The sequence below is a fragment of the Anabrus simplex genome, chromosome 4 (assembly GCF_040414725.1).
Source record: "Anabrus simplex isolate iqAnaSimp1 chromosome 4, ASM4041472v1, whole genome shotgun sequence".
In the NCBI taxonomy this organism is placed as follows: domain Eukaryota; kingdom Metazoa; phylum Arthropoda; class Insecta; order Orthoptera; family Tettigoniidae; genus Anabrus; species Anabrus simplex.
The window spans coordinates 75,807,159-75,824,107 of NC_090268.1; the positions used below are offsets into that span (position 1 = coordinate 75,807,159).

The following is a 16,949-nucleotide window of genomic DNA, read 5'->3' on the forward strand; positions in this document are numbered from 1 at the left end:
CACCACAAATAAGATAAAATTGAATACAAAACTCAAGAATACAAACCTCCGCTTTACCCTCGCGCAAAACAAACCAACAACACGCATATTTTCAACTGAGGAAAGGGCACGAAGATCAGAACGTCTGAAGAAGTACTGAGTGATCCTATGTGGTCATAAAAGAAGAAGAAGAAGAAGAACTGAAATCTTACCTCATATTACTTGTTTATTATGAATGCCAGGCCCCCACTAACCTGCCCAAGGAAGTATGTTTACTTTTATAACCTAAGATCAATAATCACGTATCAGCATGTAACAGCAATGGCACTCTTCCGGACCGTGATTACCCCTATCGCCACCTATGGAATTGGCATCATATGGGAGAAATTAACAACAAACGACCTACTAAGAATTGGAAAAGTGAAGGCGAGATATCTCAAAAGAGCAACCGGGGTAGGAATTTCAGTTAAATTAATAAACTTCATTGTTTGTCCTACTGAACCAAAATTACAACTTTTGTCAATTTTTCTACAAACTTCTATCAGCTGATGATGACGCAGTGGGACGTCGAAACTAGTACTGATTGAAAAATATATGTTGTAATTACATCTACGCAACAATTTTTATGTATTGAATAAGGTGGACCCAAAATTATAATTAAAAGTTGTAGGAATTTCAGCTTGATCAAGATTGGTATACCAGCTCACAAAGGAGACTTTTTTCATTGAGAACATATGTCTCAGCCTACTACTACCAGCTATCTACCAATATCAGGAAGCGCATCGGATGCTGTCAAAGAAATCAAAGGAAATCGACCCTGAGTTTTTTGCTACGGACGCGATGATAGATCGAAATTGGACCAAGGAGCTTCAGGAACAAAGACATGTGATAACCAGATATGCAATCCACGGTTTTCACCATAAGATTTGCACAACGAAGATTTTTCACTTTCCGAATAAAGACTGTGTGTGCTCTTTGTGTGGGAACAGATGTGAACAATATCATCCCCTAAAGTGCAAAAACAGAACGAAATCTGTGACTCAGTATAGCATAGACTGATCTTAGATACATTTTATACTCTTTCAAGTGATCCTTATTACTATTATTAATAATCATGTATCATCCTCTGTACTCCCTGCAACTACTACCACTGTCATCGGGTGGAATTTCATGCAATATGTCACTCACAGAAAAGAAAAACAAAAAAATACTGAGCTAGATTTTGTTACCGACTACTGCACAAGTCTTAAACAATGTGGACCAATGGCTGACACAAGTAGGGGCTCACTCCCTTTGAGGGGCTCTCAGCTAAACACCCCTGATGTGTCAAACCATTGGGATTTTGTCACTAATCAGAATGTGTACAAACCATAAAGAAAAAGTGTACCATAAGGTGTTGGCAACTGCTCATTACAAGGAAGAAAGCTGATGTGAGTATACCTACTGCAGATTGAGCATCTAAATGAACAACGAAAGACAGTCGAACATTACGAATTATCAACAAAAAACAGTCATGCTGCAGGGATATACATACGCTGCAAGTGGAGCAACTAATGTGAGGGGACATCGTTACACTTATGCCAAAGTTTGCATCTTTCAGTTGATGTTTATTGAGCTACACAAACATTTTAAGAACTATGGTACAACACTTCTTATCCCTTCCTTGCAAGTTTGAAAATTGTTAGATTAGACATTCCTTAACTGGAGCTACAGTGACTGTTAATTATCCTCCGAAAATTGCAGTAAATAAAGATTAAGGAAAAGATGAACTGCTATAAACAGTCTTATGTCTTTCCTTCCACATAAGTCCAACAACTGTATAAATTAATAAATAAATTATAAGATTGTGAGCAACTGCAAAAAGACCTGAGAATGTTGTGAGTATGATGATAAATGGGGTTAAAAGTCAGGTTATGAGTTTCACAAATAGGAAAAGTCCTCAGTTTTAATTACTGTGCTGATTGGGTTAAAGTTTTGTTATGGGGTTCACTGTAAGTTACTAGGTGTTAATATAAGGAAAGATCTTAATTGGGGTAGTCACATAGGCTAAATGGGATTGTAAATAAAGGGTGGGATTTTTGCACATGGTTGTGAGGGTATTTAGGGGTTGTAGTAAGGATGTACAGGAGAGAGCATATACACTGACTGACAGAGCAAATGCAACACCAAGAAGGAGTGGTCAGAACTTTATGCCAATTGCAGGGTAGACTGACGTCACTGAGGTATGCTCATGATGTGAAATGCGCCGCTGTGCTGCGCACGTAGCAAACGATAAATGGGACACGGCGTTGGCGAATGGCCCACTTCATACCGTGATTTCTCAGCCGACAGTCATTATAGAACGTGTTGTCGTGTGCCACAGGACACGTGTATAGCTAAGAATGCCAGGCCGCCGTCAACGGAGGCATTTCCAGCAGACAGACGACTTTACGAGGGGTATGGTGATCGGGCTGAGAAGGGCAGGTTGGTCGCTTCGTCAAATCGCAGCCGATACCCATAGGGATGTGTCCACGGTGCAGCGCCTGTGGCGAAGATGGTTGGCGCAGGGACATGTGGCACGTGCAAGGGGTCCAGGCGCAGCCCGAGTGACGTCAGCACGCGAGGATCGGCGCATCCGCTGCCAAGCGGTGGCAGCCCCGCACGCCACGTCAACCACCATTCTTCAGCATGTGCAAGACACCCTGGCTGTTCCAATATCGACCAGAACAATTTCCCGTCGATTGGCTGAAGGAGGCCTGCACTCCCGGCGTCCGCTCAGAAGACTACCATTGACTCCACAGCATAGACGTGCACGCCTGGCATGGTGCCGGGCTAGAGCGACTTGGATGAGGGAATAGCGGAACGTCGTGTTCTCCGATGAGTCACGCTTCTGTTCTGTCAGTGATAGTCACCGCAGATGAGTGTGGCGTTGGCGTGGAGAAAGGTCAAATCCGGCAGTAACTGTGGAGCGCCCTACCGCTAGACAATGCGGCATCATGGTTTGGGGCGCTATTGCGTATGATTCCACGTCACCTCTAGTGCGTATTCAAGGCACGTTAAATGCCCACCGCCACGTGCAGCATGTGCTGCGGCCGGTGGCACTCCCGTACCTTCAGGGGCTGCCCAATGCTCTGTTTCAGCAGGATAATGCCCGCCCACACACTGCTCGCATCTCCCAACAGGCTCTACGAGGTGTACAGATGCTTCCGTGGCCAGCGTACTCTCCGGATCTCTCAGCAATCGAACACGTGTGGGATCTCATTGGACGCCGTTTGCAAACTCTGCCCCAGCCTCGTATGGACGACCAACTGTGGTAAATGGTTGACAGAGAATGGAGAACCATCCCTCAGGACACCATCCGCACTCTTATTGACTCTGTACCTCGACGTGTTTCTGCGTGCATCGCTGCTCGCGGTGGTCCTACATCCTACTGAGTCGATGCCGTGCGCATTGTGTAACCTGCATATCGGTTTGAAATAAACATCAATTATTCGTCCGTGCCGTCTCTGTTTTTTCCCCAACTTTCATCCCTTTCGAACCACTCCTTCTTGGTGTTGCATTTGCTCTGTCAGTCAGTGTAAAACCCGAACTTTATTATTATCTTTTTTTTTTTTTTTGCTATTGGCTTTACGTCGCACCGACACAGATAGGTCTTATGGCGACGATGGGATAGGAAAGGGCTAGGAGTGGAAAGGGAGCGACCGTGGCCTTAATTAAGGTACAGCCCTAGCATTGGCCTGACGTGAAAATGGGAAACCATGGAAAACCATTTCTAGGGCTGCCGACAGTCGGGTTCAAACCCACTATCTTCCGAATATTGGATAATGGCCGCACTTAAGCGACTGCAGCTATCGAGCTCGGTGTAAAACCCGAACTAGAGTATGGTTCCAGTGTATGGGACCCTCACCAGGATTACTTGATTCGAGAACTGGAAAAAAAAAGAAAAGCAGTTCGATTTGTTCTGGACGATTTCCGACAAAAAAGTAGTGTTACAAAATGTTGCAAAGTTTAGGCTGGGAAGACATGTGAGAAAGGAGACGAGATGCTGGACTAAGTGGTATGTGAACATTAAAACAAGAATAATAGTTAACTCCACCTTTCCAATACTTATCTTTCCTATATTTAGGAAATAAACATTACAACAGGCGTTGTAAGATGGGACATGTTTCGCTTAACAGTCGTAAGCATCATCAGCCGAAAATAATCTTAGCCTAAAGTTAGGTCAGGGCCCTGAACCTAGTGTCCTTAACATATATGGCACCCTAAGAATCAACATTTATATTTATAAAATGAAAATAGCCTTAAAATTAGTGTGAAAAAACATGGAATGTTACAACATGGCTAAGAGATAAAACACAATCGAGTTGAGACAGAGGATAAGAACAGAAAGTAGGCTACAATACAGAGCTGGTAGTGAAATAATTAAAATCGTTAGGATATCATTGTTACCAGTCAGTCAATCAGAATGTTCAAACATAAAAACAAGCGTGAAAATATATAAGAGTGTTCATCATGGCTGAGTTAGAAAAAACACGTAATCGTGTTGCCAGAGGTAAAAACATAAGGTACAACATAGAGCTGGCAGTGTAATATCAAACTCATGGCTGCCAGTCAGTTAATAAGAATGTTCATATATAACAAAACTGATGGTTATATTCTTTTAAGTGAAGAAATAATTAAATCCAACTCTTGTTTGGAAGGGAATTGCACAGGGTAGTATAATCGGTCCGTTACTTTTCTTAATATACGCAAATGATTTAGGGAACAATATAACATCGAAAATAAGATTGTATGCAGATGACATAATTGTTTATAGGGAAATAAATAACATTGAGGATTGCTCAGAATTACAAAGGGACCTTGAGAGTATCCAAGAATGGGTTGAAGAAAATAATATAAAGATTAATGGAGGCAAATCAACTGTTACAACATTTACAAACAGGAGCTTTAAAACTGAATTTGAATATACTTTGGATGAGGTAGTTATCCCTAAAGATGGCAAGTGCAAATACTTAGGTGTGAGATTTGAAAGTAATTTGCACTGGAAGGGTCATGTTGATGACATTGTTGGGAAAGCATACAGATCGTTACATGTCATAATGAGGCTACTTAAAGGATGCAATAAAGAATTAAAAGAAAAAAGTTACTTAAGTATGGTTTGTCCATTATTGGAATATGCAAACAGTGTTTGGGATCCTCACCAAGAATACCTAATAAAAGAAATAGATAGTGTGCAGAAGAAAGCAGCAAGATTTTGTAACACGGGATTTCAGGAGTAAGAGTAGTGTATCAGAAATATTAAAGGAACTTGGGTGGGAAACTTTAAGTAAGAGAAGGGAGAAAACTAGACTTATAGGATTATATAGAGCCTAAACAAGAGAAGAAGCATGGGGAGATATCCGTGAGAGGCTTCAGTTGGAAAATAATTATATCGGCAGGACAGACCACAAATATAAAATTACAAGGAATTTTAGCAGAAGCGATTGGGGTAAATTATCATTCATGGGAAGGATGTGAAGGAGTGGAACAGTTTACCAGGGGTAGTGTTTGATCCTTTTCCAAAATCTGTACAGATATTCAAGAAGAGAATGAACAACAGAGAAAATAAATGAAATGTTAGAGGGCATACGACCAGTGCAGGATATTGTAAATAAAAAATGTGTGTGATTAAATTAATTCCATCCCCTGGTCTATGGAGTTTGGACAGCCCAAGTAGGGGACTGCCTGTAGGGGTGAAGTACAGTGGGGACTTCGAGGGTCCTGGGACCGCTACGGTAGCTGTGAAGGCCCTTCAGGAACTCTGAAAAGTGGTGGCAAAAGGGGCTCTGGTTAAGACGCAGCAGGTTGTTATGCTACTTAGGTTCCAAAATGGGTAAAATATAAATATGTAAATAAACTCAATGTTAATTTTAATCTTATACCAGTTGTATATTATTATTTGAAGTAATTTCACATACTGTATATGAGTTGACTATGTTTGTAAGGTATTATAAGTAGAATTTCGTAAACAATATAAATTTATTAAGGATGATGTGTGTGTTTAATAGAACAAATTATTAGCGTAAATTGTATAATATTGTATTCTAGGAAAATTTTCTTCGTCTCTTGTTAATTTAAAATTTAGTGGTGCTTGACAATAATGTATTTTAGTGTACCATTTGCCACCGAGGTAGACACCTCATTTACAAATAAAGAGATTTTGATTTGATTTGTATAGATACGTGAGAACGGGCGAGAGAAATCATATGTTGTAGCAGACATGGAGTAGTAACACTTCAAACAGGATTGATCACGCCTGAAGCCGCTTCATTTTTGCTGGAAGTTCAAGACCAAAACGGAAAAAAAAAATTAATAAGATGCCAAGTGCGTGAACTGAAATCTGAAAATGGAAATTGTTATATATGAACATTCTTATTAACTGACTGGCAGCCATGAGTTTGATATTACACTGCCAGCTCTATGTTGTACCTTATGTTTTTACCTCTGGCAACACGATTACGTGTTTTTTCTAACTCAGCCATGCTGAACACTCTTATATATTTTCACGCTTGTTTTTAAGTTTGAACATTCTGATTGACTGACTGGTAACAATGATATCCTAACGATTTTAATTATTTCACTACCAGCTCTGTATTGTAGCCTACTTTCTGTTCTTATCCTCTGTCTCAACTCGATTGTGTTTTTTCTCTTAGCCATGTTGTAACATTCCATGTTTTTTCACACTAATTTTAAGGCTATTTTCATTTTATAAATATAAATGTTGATTCTTAGGGTGCCATATATGTTAAGGACACTAGGTTCAGGGCCCTGACCTAACTTTAGGCTAAGATTATTTTCGGCTGATGATGCTTACGACTGTTAAGCGAAACATGTCCCATCTTACAACGCCTGTTGTAATGTTTATTTCCTAAATATAGGAAAGATAAGTATTGGAAAGGTGGTGTTAACTATTATTCTGGTTTTAATGTTCATATCTGATGTCCAATACGGTCTACAATGAGATTTATTACTTGAAAGTGGTATGATCCGAGTTGTCAGTAGAGATATGGCATGGAATGACAGAATGATATTAGCAGACAAATACGTTTGAGTGAGGTTTTTAAAAGTAGGAAAGGTCACAGTATAAAGTTAGAATTCAAGAGGACAAATTGGGGCAAATATTCGTTTCATAGGAAGAGGAGTTAGGGATTGGAATAATTTACGACAGGTGATGTTCAATAAATTTCCAAATTCTTCAAAATTAGCCTATTTAAGAAGACTAGGTAAACAACATATAGGGGATCTGCCACCTGGGCAGCTGCCCTAAATGCAGATCAGTGGAGACTGATTGATTGATAATCCTAAATGTGGTACTGCATAACTGCTGAAAGCCACAGGAACTCTGAAAAGTGGTGGCAAAAGGGGCTCTGGTTAAGACGCAGCAGGTCGTTATGCTACTTAGGTTCCAAAATGGGTAAAATATAAATAAATTCAATGTTAATTTTAATCTTATACCAGTTGTATAGTATTATTAGAAGTAATTTCACATACCGTACTGTATATGAGTTGACTATGTTTGTAAGATATTATAAGTAGAATTTTGTAAACAACATAAATTTATTAAGGATGATGTGTGTGTTTAATAGAATAAATTATTAGCGTAAATTGTATAATATTGTATTCTAGGAAAATTTTCTTCGTCTCCTGTTAATTTAAAATTTAGTGCTTGACAATAATGTATTTTAGTGTACCATTTGCCACCGAGGTAGACACCTCATTTGCAAATAAAGAGATTTTGATTTGATTTGATTTGAAAGCGCAGATTTTAGTCTTCTCAAACGGAACAGTAATGAGTTACCTACGATGCATAAGAAATGAGTGTGTGAACATTAGTGAGACAGTAAATGATGTTGATCATACCATATTATCTTCGAATATTGAATTTTCACGACCGCATTGTAATCGAAACAGACTTTCAACGTATTAGGTCGTGTTACGTACATGTAGTACGTGTTGAAGAGATGTTAAGTACAGAACAAAAATGGCCAGCTGGACACCAGTGGGATCCGAACCCACAACGTTGAAAGTCTGTTTCGATATTATCTTCATTAATTATTTTTTTATTAATGTAAATCAAGCACTAGCACTAGCACAATATTATAAATTTCACAAATTCTTTGTAAGTTAGGAGGAAACTAAGATCAACCTCTAATTGACAACTACTAATGCACGTGAAGAGTTTTTTTTTTTTTCTGCTAGTGGTTTTACGTTGCAACGACACGGATAGGTCTTATGGCGACGATGGGATAGGAAAAGCCTAGGAGTTGGAAGGAAGCGGCCGTGGCCTTAATTAAGGTACATCCCCAGCATTTGCCTGGTGTGAAAATGGAAAACCATCTTCAGGACTGCCAACAGTGGGATTCGAACCCACTATCTCCCGGATGCAAGCTCACAGCCGTGCGCCCCTAACCGCACGGCCAACTCACCCGGTGCACGTGAAGAGTGATGGAAACTATTGTTTGTAAGGGAGTACAACTACTCAACCATCCCCAAACGCAAAGTTGTTGCGGACACTTACCCTCCAAAGTCTCACATTGAACCAAATTTAAGTAGTCGGTTTGTTTCAGTATTCCACATTTAAATCCACGGCAAAGGCCCTCCAGATATCCAGCGTCGATGTTAAACAGGCAGCCCTTCATATCTTACTCCTGATGAAACTGTAGTTAAATGTCAAGAAAACAATCACAGCTTAAGAACAATATTCGCACAAAATGAGCCTAACCCACTTTTCGATCATATGACTGAGTGACGTCACGCAAGAATTGACAGTCGCCACAGACTGTTGGAGAAGACTGCGCACTCAGAATACTGGCGCCACCCCGCAGTATCGCAGCAAGGAACTACTGATATAAAGAGGATGTTTAAATGGACAATATTTAATCATTCATCTATGGATTAACTACTATAACGTTTGTTAATCTATCATAGTATGATTTACAGGAATTTTAACGCTTTAGAAGCATTCTTATTATATTTAGAAATTGAATCACAATTTATAAAGCTAATATCTTACATTCGTTTTTTAAAGTAAATACTTTATACATTTGTTGTAACAAGTATTTATGCTGAATGAAAAAAAATGGCTTGTAAAATGTAAAGTATGATCCCACGTGGAGTGAAGTTTTGGTTGATTTATCTGTGTACCATGTGACTATAAAACCACAAAACTCGTTGAAAATGGTCCAGGTATAGTTTGATTAACTAATTTTACAGTGTTCACGTAGGATTGTTTGGTTTGTGAAGCCCGGTTTCGTAAATGAGACAATGTTTTTCTTCATATTTATAACTTGTCAAAAGATGGCAGATTTTTTTAATGTCCATTTCGACGCCAAATGCGCTAATTAAATATTTTGGCTGTTAATCGTTATACCTGCATATTTGAGTTTTTTACATACTGGTGTATTTTTTTTAGGCCGTGGACGAAATAATCCACAGGGATTTGCCTCAGGCGTTCCAGCTATTGAGGGAAATGAATGAAAATGTTCAGCAAGTTACTCGGTTGGTGGACAACATGCTGGTGCGTGTTAAGAGTGGCGAAATGTCAACGGATAAGGTAATTGTCATCAGATACTTATTCAGTTAAGATCTTTATGTCCCGACGTAGATGGAAAACCATGCATTTAACTTAATACAGTAATATTAATTTGCAAAATTGTCGTCCACACAACGTGTGTTTTAGGTCACTGTTCTCCTTCAACGAAACATTAAATGGTATCTGTTACAGTATGAGTTACAAAGTCGACAGATACACTGCCAATTAATACTTCTATAGTAAAATCCGTACACTGCGAATCGTGTAACAATACCTCTGAGGTTGTGTACTAGATATGGGAGTTACATATCATAATATGATAATACATCCTATTCCATCAGAGTAAGCTGTTCCAAGAAATATTATGATCCACTGGAGTCCTAATACAAAAATAACTGTCTCAGCAAAACCAAGGAAAGGAGGTAGTTTCTCATCGGGTAGCAAATGTTAGGAAGCATAGCAGTTTGCTTAGGCTTGTGGGAACGAATGGTGGGCACAACAAAATGATGCTTGAGAAAAGTGTTGGGCACGTCTCAAGTGGACGAGGAAACTCTGAGAACAGTATTGGGAGAAATAGAAGCCGCCATCAACAGCAGACCAATTATACAAGACGGTCCCAACGTACTGACACCAAACCCAACGGTCCAGAACCTAGCATCTACGCAGATCTGAGAAAAGAAGCAAGACTAAGGGAAAAGATGCAAGACGACTTCTGGAAGAGGCGGAAGAAGGAGTACCTTCTCGCCCTAAGAATTTTCACAAGGTGCGGCAACCAGACAGAAGATCAACGAAGTGCCGGAAGGGGAATGTCGTCCTGCTTCAAGACGATCTGCGTCCACGTCACATATGGCAACGAGCTCACATCACTGGAGTGAGACCTGGCCGTGACGGAAAGGCGAGGACTCTCGTCTTCCGACTCGGCGATGGAATGGAGATTACCCGACCGGTACAGCTGGTCGTACCATTGGAGATCGACCAGGGTGGGGAGGATGTGGAGGATTAACGATGCCTTTATTTTCTCTGTGTGTGAATTCTTTGTATCCTCTTTGATGTCGCTATGTTTTTCTCTTGGTACGAAGTGAAGTGCAATAAAGAAAACTTGTTTATATATACGACAAAGCTGTTCCAAGAAATATGTTCCACTGGAGTCCTAATACAAAAGTAACTGTCTTAGCAAAACCAAGGAAAGGAGGTAGTTTCTCATTGGTTAGCAAATGTTAGTAAGCATAGCAGTTTGTTTAAGCGCGCACTCCAGCGCAGAATTGATTATTTTGTAACAGTTTAGAGGCAGCACTGGCATTCCTACTCTGTTACTTACTGGCCCATTATATTGTACGCACACTTTTTTGTGTTGAGGAGTAAGGAGGGAGCACTGCCGGTTCCGGTAATACTGCCAACTGAATGGAAATGAAATCTGAATTGAATTGAGAATATGATCGATCGATATGAATTTTCTAAATTTTTATTATCTTACGCCAACAACTGTGTCGCACACACAATATAATTTATAATACTATATAACATTTCTCAATGCGAAACGTGTTCCTAACATGAATTCTATAGTTTGGCTTTGCTGTGTAAACAACAGTATGAGTACGCAAAGTGTACGTCAGATGTCGCACAGCGATCGTAAGCGATTCTTAGTTTGTGTTTCAAAGGTTGCCAATACGAATCTCGAAGATAACCGAAGTTGACCGATTCAGCACTAGGGTATAAATCTATCGCAAAAAAGTGCGCAGATAAGAGATATTCTTTAGTGCTTTGTATTAGGCTTGTCGGCGGTAGTACATACAGAAGCTTAGTTCCTTGAAACAGTACGCGTTGTCGTCCCATTTTGCATCTCGTGTTTCACGCTGTGTTGTGGACAATGAGCAAAATATCCAATATGATTTTTGTGGACAAAAACTCACTTACAGGGAAACTGTCAGTATTTTGAAGAAACACGTTGAAAGAAGGTATCCAATAATAATATCAACAATAGGGGATGATTTTTAAAACATCTAAAGTTTCATGTTCAGATAATGTGCATGGTACTCAAATATCAGGTCCTGAAAAGCCATTGCAAGTGCCATCACATGTATCTGTCCCTCCTGCAACTGCAAACTGTGGGCCAGTGTAGCAACAGTTGCTATTATAATTTTTACCATTACAAATGTAAAGGGGTGATATATAGAAAAAGATGCTGGAGAAGCCACTTACACAGTTGTTTATCACATATTTCCAGCCATTTCCTATGGTGGAAGATGTGAGTTTTTTTAAGACTTATACTGGATGTACTGAGCAACTTGGCTACATAGTGTGGGTTACATAGCTGTTAACTTGTATATAGAAGATGGTGGGTTTGAACCCCACTGCCTACAGCCCTGATGTTGGTTCTCGGTGGTTTCCCTTTCTCACACCAACCAAATGCTGAGACTACTCCTCAGTTAAGGCCAAGGTTGCTTCATTCTTAGTCCTGACCTGTCGTATCCTATCGTTGCCATAAGATCAATCTGCGTCGCTGGAACGTTCTGCCTGATACGACTTATTTCCCCGTCCATCATTCTGGCAGTATATGAAGAGTGTACGCCACTCGTTCGTCAACAAATTTTTTGTTGGGTCCCGCTATATGTTTAACTACTACAGATCCTTGGACATCCAGGAATACACAGAGTTACCTAGCAGTCATGATGCTTTTTATAAATGAAGGTTTCGAAGTATTAGTTTGTGGAGTATAAATGGATCATTGCAAATATTTTATAGGAATAGTTAAGAATGTGAGTGACAAACTGGCAAAAGTAATAGTGTGAAAGAAGAAAGAGAGATGGAGAGATAAAGTCCTGCTATTTGTATACTCTCTAAGGTGCTAGGGGCTGCAAGAGGTAGCAGGTTAGAAACTGTTCCTACCAGAAGCTGATACTACATTATGGCTGCATATGCATGTGTAGATGGCAAGAACAATTGTTCTCGAAGGTCTTCAGTGTAGAAACTATAACAAGCGAACAGGTAAATCGGTCAACACGGCTAATTACACTAAATAAACATAAAAAGCTTTCTTTAAAGTTTACTTTCATTTCTTCTGTAGACTGCTGATTTGCCTCTGAATCATATGTAATGGTTGATGAGCCTTTTAATTTAAATAATTTCATAATAGTATTTAGCGATAAACTTCTGAGATTGATAGTGTCTATTGTGGCTATTGTTGCTACCTTTTCATTGACTGAGTCCGTGAAAGACATTCACTGCGTTTGTAAGGTTACTCCCAAGTTTTTGCAATGGTTCACTATTGTTAGTGACTGATCTTCATAATACATTTTGTCATTTGTTATAATTCTACCTCCCTCCATTTAGTTGAGTTGATCAAAAGCAGCCTGCACTTTCTCCTTTGATGTGGAAACCAGCATCATGTGATTCACTTATGTATGATATGACATGTGTGGTAGAAACATTCTGTATTGCATCAAAATTATTGTAAATGTAATTTTCTTAATTATAACGTTGCTGTTACGGGTGATAGTAATTTTGAAGATGTGTGATACATGCACAGTAGTGCACAGAATTTTTAACCTTTTTCAAGAAATATGTGGTCCATTTTGTCTTAACAACTTGCTTCACAGCAAGTAGACCGTTGATATATACCCACGTTTGTAACAGGTTTTACTTAAGTTCTAAATTCAAGTTGTTTAAAAAGAAGATATTTTAAGGTTCAAGACAAGTATGAAGAATACTAAGCAAGGTGTTTAAGTGCAGTTTTATTAGCAACGTGTTACTCAAGCAACAATAGGTGCTACAAGACCTCTTCAGCCTTTGTTAATGTCGGTGAAGCAACTTCAGAATTCCCTGTTGGAAGAGGTGTTAAACAAGGTGATCCAATCTCTCCAAAGCTGTTCTCAGCTGTTTTGGAGATGGCAATGTCGAAGTTAAATTGGGAAGGAAAAAGTATAAGGGGGTGTGCTAGTAACAACAGCGTAACGGCACAGAGATGTATACTCTCTGGAGAGAACAGCTGTTCTTCTCATTGGGACTTTCATTGTAATGAATAGATACGCCATGCTGTGCAACAAATCCATATTCTAATAAAATAATGTTAAGTACTGAATAAATATATTTAGTAGAGTGTTCAGAATATAACAATATAAGACCAGAAATTTTTCGACGCATTAAGCTAGGATGGCAGGCGTATGGATGAAACTCAACTGTCTTCAGATCAAATATGCTAGTAAATCTGAAGAAAATAGTTTATGATCAGTGCATTCTACCTGTGCTGACTTATGGTTTTGAGACCTGGACACAGAACGAATTTATGAAAGGGAAACTTAGAACAGTGCAGAGAAGCATGGAAAGGTCAGTGCTGGGGTTTACAAGGAAAGATAAGAAGAGAGCAGATAACATCAGATCGGTCACTAAAGTTAATGACATTCTTGAGAGAATAGCCACCTTAAAATGGCAATGGGCTGGACACATTACTCGAAGGAAAGATGACAGATGGACGAAGCTAATGTTAGAATGGATTCCAAGAGATCATCAAAGGCCGCCAGACAGATGGGACAAAGACATCAAGTAAATAGCTAGGGCTACCTGGCAGAGAACTGCTCGAGATCGTTCCACCTGGAGAGTTCTGCTAAAGACTTGCCCGAGTTCACGACTTAAAGAGGCCACATCATGTAATGATAGAATTGGATAATGATGATAATACATGCCTACATAAATGGTAACTTTTAAGGTCAGTAAGCTGCCATGTAGTGTGTAAGATGTATGGTACAGGAGACGTGCCATCTGATTTTTGGCACAGTGTTCTCCGGAGAACAACTTTCAGTACAGCAGGTAGCAGTAAGTGAGTCAGCTGTGGGAAGGAAGTACAGGATTTCGGACATTACAGTAGTGCACAGAATTTTTAACCTCTTTAAAGATATATATGGTCCATTTTGTTTTAATGACTTGCTTCACAGCAAGCAGACCGTTGATATATTCCTATGTTTTTACATAAGTTCTAAATTCAAATTGTTTAAAAAGAAGATATTTTAAGGTTCAAGACAAGTATGAAGAATACTAAACAACGTGTGTAAGTGCAATTTTATTAGCAACGTCTTACTAAAAAAAAAACAAGAGGTGCTACACACCTGATAAATATCAAATTACAAGACTTTATTCTTTTATTCATTTACTTTGAAATGGATAAAATGTTTTAATTACTGTATGTGTTTATGTAGTGCTTTTAGGACCTATTCTTTGTGTTAATTTTAATCTGTACAAATGGAATGTAGCTGATGTCCACATAGCACAAAACATGTTCCACAATATTCACAAGAATATAGAAACAAAATACTGTAGTCAAAATATTTGTTGTAGTGAAAAGGTGGATCTTTAACATATTTTTTTATTTATAATGTACACTAGACATTCACCGCAGACCAAAAAATGAGATTCGCAATGTGTAATACTTCAGCATTCCCATGTACGTTTATTTTTGTTTTTTTCCTTGGACTCAAAATAGTACAAACATTCGAAAGGTGTTCCCGTATGTATGCCTGCAGAATGATATTAAGAGAAAGAATGACAGCCCTTTGGAAAGGAAGCGTCCACTTAAGACAAGTGAACGAGACTAATGGCGCTGTCCGGAATTCAAGTTGTCCGCTTAAATGAGGCTTAGGCCTATTTAACTGTGTCTTATGTAAAATAAAATCGGTTCCGTGGAAAAATGTCCGTCTAGAGAGGTGTGTTAGAGCAGGTTTGATTGTATAACATTTCTTCTTACAAAATGAAACATTTTCTTTAGTTTCTTTGGATCTGTCATTTACTATATGTGAATATTGTCTTGTTCTGTGCAACTGAACTGTTAACAGAACACAGGGCAGTACAGTATTGTCCCCGTGTAAACTTGGCTTTAAGGAGAGAAGATTATGTAGATACAGTTGAACCTCTCTTTTGTAGACACCATTGGTTCAGCAGAGAAATGACCAGTATGAGAGGTGTCCACTGAAACAATGTTATAAAGTTTAATCAAACATTTAATGACAAAGAATATCTACCTTAAATATAATAATAACAATAACAATAATAATAATAATAATAATATATTTTATTGCAGCCAATGACCAAAAGATATTTACATTAATACACAGCATTAGTCATCTCTGCAGAAGGCTATCATCGATTCGTGCCGACAAGTACAAATCGTGGCATGATAACGTTCACAGCTCTTACCACAACGTTGACATACACAGTCCGTGTCTGGTTGATGGAATTTCTTTGTTTTATACAGCTTATAATGAAATCCGTGTATTGCAAAGCATGTAATCAAGTGTCTGAGCTCATATCCTCCTCCTTGCCAGTCTGTAAATCATTGCGTCCGTCGAGTAAAATTCGCTCCATATGTCTCTCTTCTTTGCTCTTAATTTCTCTATGAACTAGATATGTTGGTGTAGTTGGTAGCGGTAGGTGACAACAGAGATCCTCTACGTAGAAAGGTTCACGAGTTAACTCATATACAAGCCTTGAATGCATATACTTCGAGACACACAGTGCCTTTTTCAGAAACATAGCACACGTCTTTATTTTGATTATTCTAAGTTATTTCTAACTAAATATTTGCCTGGAGATATTACATGTGATCAGGCTTAACATTCATTACAGCTTTGGGAAATATGGTAATCATTCAGCTGTGTGTGTGTGTAAATTTAGCACAGTTTCTTTACTGCGATATTCTCAAAAAAGGAACAAAATCTCTTAAATGGTTCCATTGCGTTATCCCCTCACTTGTACTCCACCGTGATACACAAACTGCTTTAGAATCTCAGCTTTCAGAATTTTCGCAATTTCTCGTGCTTTCTCTTGTAACACTGGTTCACTAATTCAGTTTCTTTGCTCAAACACACCTGAATCATTCATATAGGCTACCACAACATTCACCTTTGTGAAAATTGACTCTCGCTTTCTTTTCACACCTTGATTCCTACTTTCCTCCCACTCAGTTAAAACTAATTTCATGTTTATTGTGCATAGTTGTGCTTATTTGAGTTTTTCTGCATGTCAGTTTTTCTCACTGAAAGTTTTCTTTTTTCTAGAGGTTTGACGTTGCACTAACACATCAAAGGTTTTCGTGATGGAAGGATGAGAAACTGCTAAGATTGGAAAGGTAGTGATTGTGGCCTTAATTAAGGTACAGCTCCAGAAAAGTATTTATCTGGTGTGAAATTGGGAAACCACGGAAAACCATCTTCAGGGTTGCTGACGTTGGGACTGGAACCCACCATCTCCCGAATGCAGATTCACAGCTACGGGACCCTAATGGCATGGCCAACTCTCTCGGTTCACTGAAATTCCTTTTGTAATAATATTTTTTTTGTCTTGAGATCTAATTACGCTCGTCTCTTCTTACTCATGTTTACTGGTTGATTGAAATGCTACGGATGTTACGCTATTTCTGTCTCAACAATTAGGC

At 38.9% G+C, this 16,949-nt stretch overlaps 2 protein-coding genes across 2 annotated transcripts in view; one reads left to right on the forward strand and one right to left on the reverse strand.

The window, feature by feature from the left end:
• Positions 1 to 8,751, reverse strand: part of VhaAC39-1 (V-type proton ATPase subunit VhaAC39-1) — a 40,483-nt gene extending 31,732 nt beyond the window's left edge. The window contains exon 1 of the mRNA XM_067145122.2: positions 8,516 to 8,751. Coding sequence (XP_067001223.1) covers positions 8,516 to 8,636 — 121 coding nt within the window. The 5' untranslated portion in view covers positions 8,637 to 8,751. The remainder of the gene's footprint in view (positions 1 to 8,515) is intronic.
• Positions 8,752 to 9,051: 300 nt separating this feature from the next.
• LOC136871644 (neuroguidin) overlaps positions 9,052 to 16,949 on the forward strand; it is a 120,533-nt gene continuing 112,635 nt past the window's right edge. Inside the window, exons 1-2 of the mRNA XM_067145123.2 lie at positions 9,052 to 9,183; positions 9,410 to 9,550. Of these exons, the coding sequence (XP_067001224.1) occupies positions 9,175 to 9,183; positions 9,410 to 9,550 (150 nt within the window). The 5' untranslated portion in view covers positions 9,052 to 9,174. The remainder of the gene's footprint in view (positions 9,184 to 9,409; positions 9,551 to 16,949) is intronic.